The following is a 5,000-nucleotide window of genomic DNA, read 5'->3' as shown; positions in this document are numbered from 1 at the left end:
CCGGTGCCGCGTGCTGCGCTGGGTGTAAACTGAACCCGTCGCTATCTGTCAACAGACTACTGACGAGGGCCTCGGATGCTCAATTAATATTCCCCTCTTTTTTTTAAATACCACCACTGATCCAGCAGAGCTGTCCGTTATCACACACCACAACAACACGCCACTCCGCCGCCACAGGGCTGTCAGAACCTGGGTGTTTTGTTTCTGCTTTTTGTTTTACTCCAAATGAGCAAATCAGGAACGTCCATGACACACACACACACACACACACACAGACACACACACACACACACACACACACACAGACAGACAGAGACACTGCCTGAAGTCCACAGAGTCATCAAAATTCAGATAGTTCATTCGCCTTGCACAGAGAACATTCAGAAAGAATGAGACACAGACTCAGAGACAGAGAACAGCAGAAGGAGGGGAAATGAGCTAAGATATAGATCGACAGTCAAAGACAGAGGGGTAAAAATAGGGAAAATCACAAAGAGCATAAATAAAGGAATGCATGGAAACAAGTCACAGAAAGTAATGAAGGAACGAGAGAATAGTGAGTAGAGAGAAGATAAAGAGTAAAAAACAGGGAAAGATTATGAAAACAGATATGACTAGAGGAAGAGCTTGTGGTACAGAAACTGGTCTGGTGAAACAATGAGAGAGTGAGAAAGGTTGAAGAATAGAAAGATAAAGATGTTGAACCAGGGAGTGAGGAGAGGGTGTTGGGGGGGGTGACTGACCTCTGGTGATGACCCCCTCCAGACGGACGATGTTGGAGTGGTCAAACTGGCCCAGAATGGCTGCCTCGGACAGGAAGGATCGCCGCTGTTTCTCAGAGCAGCCTGCACGCAGCGTCTTGATGGCCACCGGCAGCTCTCTCTTGCTGGGCAGCTTCAGGCAGCCACAACACACCTCCCCAAAGTCACCTGCAGGGGGCAGCACATCAGATCAGCTAACACCTACACCTACACATACACATTCTCTCTCTCTCTCTCTCTCTCTCTCTCTCTCGCACACACACACACACACACACTTCATGACATGTCCCAAACATCAACTGCTAAATAAACTACACACTTGTATACATCTGGGAGGATGTTGGACATGCATTTCTGCTTTGCAACATACCCAGTATTCCAGGGGCATGTACTTCTTGCTAGCGACGCTATAACATCAGCTGCACTGACACATGCACACCATACCATACCAGTGGGAAAAGAGCACCACATATCATGTCTTGTACACATATGCCAACCAGATATACCCTCGCCCACACAACACACACATGCACGCACAAATACCTAAAGGTGGGATAATGCACATGTCAGGCAAATCATGTCATCAATAGGCCTGTTCAATTCAACTACACACGCATCTCATTATAGACGCTCGGTTACGATGGCAGCTACATGTTGTGCTATTCCAGAGGTACACACCTAATGATGACAGCTGCACACCCACGCAATTAGTCTGTGTAAGCCACACTAAATCACCATCAGAAATGACACAAACACACACACACACACACACACACACACACACACACACACACACACAAAGGCATATGTGCACACACAGACATGCACACACACACACACACACCACACACACACACACACACACACACACACACACACAGTTTCACTATCTCCACGGCTACCCAGAGAAGCACAAGAGGAAAGTGAGCGATCCTGGAAACATACCAGTATGAATGATCCTCTCGATCTTGATGGAGGAGTTGTCAAGCTCCTTGGCGAAAGCGTGCACAGCCTGCACCAGGTCCTCGCATGTCTCTGGATCGATGTACGTGCGTCTGGTGGGGATCTTGACTGGGGACACACACAAAAACAAAACATTACAATCATCACAATCATCATCATTAAACTAAGTCTAAGTCTAAGCCAGATGTGGCCCTAATATGGGCCGGGTCTGTTCCAGTCACTGGACTGCTGTGTTTCACTCCTATCATCAGCCCCATCATGCGCATGTGCAAGAAGGGAGATTACCATTTAACATTCCCGTGGCTACAGGGAATGGAAATTCCTGCATTCCTATTCCCTCCACTCATAGCACATCCGCATCTTAATCCATATCTGATCCTGTAACCTTTCCCTTTGAACTCTAAACCCTGGGTGAATCCCTATCTATCTGTCCTGCCTCAGGAGCAGCTAGCTTCCATCTCAGATGTGATTACAGCTCCGAGATCGACCCGTCAGTCCAGGGCTCAACTCTCAGTCTCATAACGGCTTATTGATCCCAAAGCATGGAGACACACACACACACACACACACACGCACAGAGAGAGAGAGAGTTAGGCTTGGGTCTAATTACAGTGCAAATTAAAGAGTCTACATTCTATCCAGTGGCGTTTGACGGATCGAAGGTCTTTTCCAGAGGAGTAGGTTTCTGACCGTGCTGAGAGTTTCTCTTTTTTTCTGAGCCGTGCTGAATTACACAGCAACCGTCGTCATTACTTTTAGTTAAGTCTGAGCACGGTTCAATCCATCCCTACTCCCTTTTCTCCCGCCTGAGCTGTATCTGATTAAGTCGGAATCTTCCAAAGGCAATATAGTGGGTAAGGGATGGCGTGTGTACACACACACACACACACACACACACACACACACACACACACACACAATACCAATGACTACTGTACAGAAAATACTGAAACAGGAAAACATGTAAAACTGGGCAAAAGAAGTGGAAGACGGCAGTGAACAGTGGAAAAACAGGAACAAATATGTAATCAACATGAGGTTGGGACACACACACACACACACGATCACACACAAAACACTAAATCAGAGTAGAACACACAAATTAAATGAAAATGGCACACATGAGTTAAGAGGGAAATTAATTCAATGATGTGTGACATTAAATTGTTAAAATCACACAGTGGCATGAGAAGATTAGCATGCATGCATGTTGGCCAGATAAACAAACACAAGCACATATACAATCATATCTATTGAGGCATGACCGAATGACCCCCACCATTGCCACACACACACACACGCAAATAAAAATAAAATGAATGTACAGAAGGCATGAGTGCACACACCATCTTTGATATAATGCACTGTAGCCCCTCACACGCATACACACACACACACACACACACACACACGCGCACACACGCACACACACACACACACACACACACACACACACACACACACACACACACACACTTAGAGAGACTCAGAGCTCTCAGTGATCTCGTAATGACCACCCAGCACTGATCCGCGGGTGAAAGTGTGTTTCTAGGTCATCCAAAAATACGCTTACAAAACCCGCGAGGCAGGGGCTCTTCCTGGGAAGGGCCGTGCTGCCGTTGTGTAACAGATGTGGGGGACAGATCTAACACACACACACACACACACACACACACTAATACACACACACACACACACACATACACACGCACGAATGGACACACACACACACACACAGGATGGGGGGCAGGCCCCTGGAGCCTAAGGGAATGTATGACTAGCTGTATTTGGGCAAGGTTCTAAAGCATACAGCTACTCATACATTCAAAACATGTTTGTACAGTTTGCATGTTTGTATGTTTGTATGAATCAAAGTGGTGTGTGTGTTTGTTTGAAGTGGTGTATATTTCTGTCAAAATGGCACGAGTCTGAGGATGAGTGTGGTTGTGCCAGCGTGCACTCATGCATGACCACAGTTTTAGGGTCACAGAGCAAGCGCATGTATGCAAACACTGTAAGCCACACGCTCACATGTGTATACAGGGATGGGCACAAATACATCAAAATGTATTTCCAAATTAAATACCAAATACCCACCAAAATAAGCTACAAAATACAGCAGCCAAAAAATGTATCAAAATAAAATACTGTATTTTTGTATTTTCAAAATACTACAAAATACTTCTTTCTAAAAGCCTTTTTCGTCTATCCCTTCACTTGTACACTACCTGGAAAAACATCTGAAAGCAAGAGACTCCTTCCATAATCAGTCAACAGATTAGATATGCTGACCCCTCATGTTAGACATCCCAATATAAACCTCTGCCAGGGTCGGCGCCAGAGAACAACGGGTGGGGGGGCACCTCACCTCACTTTTATTAGTTATTTTAACAAAATTGGCATATAATAAAGAGCATCCTTTAGCCTTTTGGATAACTGAAACAATATCATGGGGGAAATAGTACAAGAACATAGCGGTCATAGCCTATAGTGTTTAATAGACTATAGCACACAGTGTTTAATAGAATAGTTGCATAGGCTACAATACAACTAAATAGGCTATAACAGACTCACCACTAGCAGGCCTAGGCTACAGCTGAGTGCAAAATCTCATCACTGTCTTTCCATTCATTTTGAAATGTTCTTATAAGATCATGCTCAAAAGCACATAGGGCCTTCTGATAATATTGCAACATTGAACATAGGCTATGTGATTGCTCAAAATGTTCTTTAAAGTACAGAACTAATTCTAACACATTTATGAAGTGGCTAGGCAGAGGCACCAAATGTGATGGAAAGTTTAAGAGGGAACAGGACACTCGGCATGGCTTTTAGTATTTTATGCTGCTCTGACAGTCCAGTTTTATTTACTGTTAGTCTACTGTTTTTAAGTTTGGAGATGTACTGTTTTGCAGCGACATGCAATGCCGACTCCACAACTGTTGCGCTTCCCAGCCAGTTGGTGTAATAGATTGCCCACTATGAATCAGTGACAATAACTCAAAGACAAACAATCCAAATAGATTACTTATTTAGAAATTTAAACTAGGAAGCATTTTCACCTTTTAAGTTATTTAACACCATCACTACCACACTTATGGTGAGTTTCATCACAGTTGAATAATTTTGTATACACCTGAAACTGGTGTGTGCACAACCTCATCAATGTAAATGCAAAAAAATTCAAGTTGTCACATTAATACCATCCAATCAGTTAAGCCAATTAGAAGCCAATTATTATGACATTATCAATCATTTCTTATTTAAAATGTGCAA

General features: G+C 44.0%; 1 protein-coding gene across 2 annotated transcripts in view; it reads right to left on the bottom strand.

Moving 5' to 3' along the window:
• Positions 1-5,000, bottom strand: part of LOC121695971 (ephrin type-A receptor 7-like) — a 111,837-nt gene that overhangs the window by 9,881 nt on the left and 96,956 nt on the right. For both annotated transcript variants that reach the window (XM_042077234.1, XM_042077235.1), the window contains 2 exons: positions 1,707-1,832; positions 744-929 (listed from right to left, as the gene is read on the bottom strand). In XM_042077234.1, coding sequence (XP_041933168.1) covers positions 744-929; positions 1,707-1,832 — 312 coding nt within the window. The remainder of the gene's footprint in view (positions 1-743; positions 930-1,706; positions 1,833-5,000) is intronic.

The sequence above is a fragment of the Alosa sapidissima genome, chromosome 21 (genome assembly GCF_018492685.1).
Source record: "Alosa sapidissima isolate fAloSap1 chromosome 21, fAloSap1.pri, whole genome shotgun sequence".
Classification (NCBI taxonomy): domain Eukaryota; kingdom Metazoa; phylum Chordata; class Actinopteri; order Clupeiformes; family Clupeidae; genus Alosa; species Alosa sapidissima.
The sequence above is the reverse complement of the archived record's forward strand: the minus strand, read 5'-3'. Positions and strand labels throughout refer to the sequence as shown.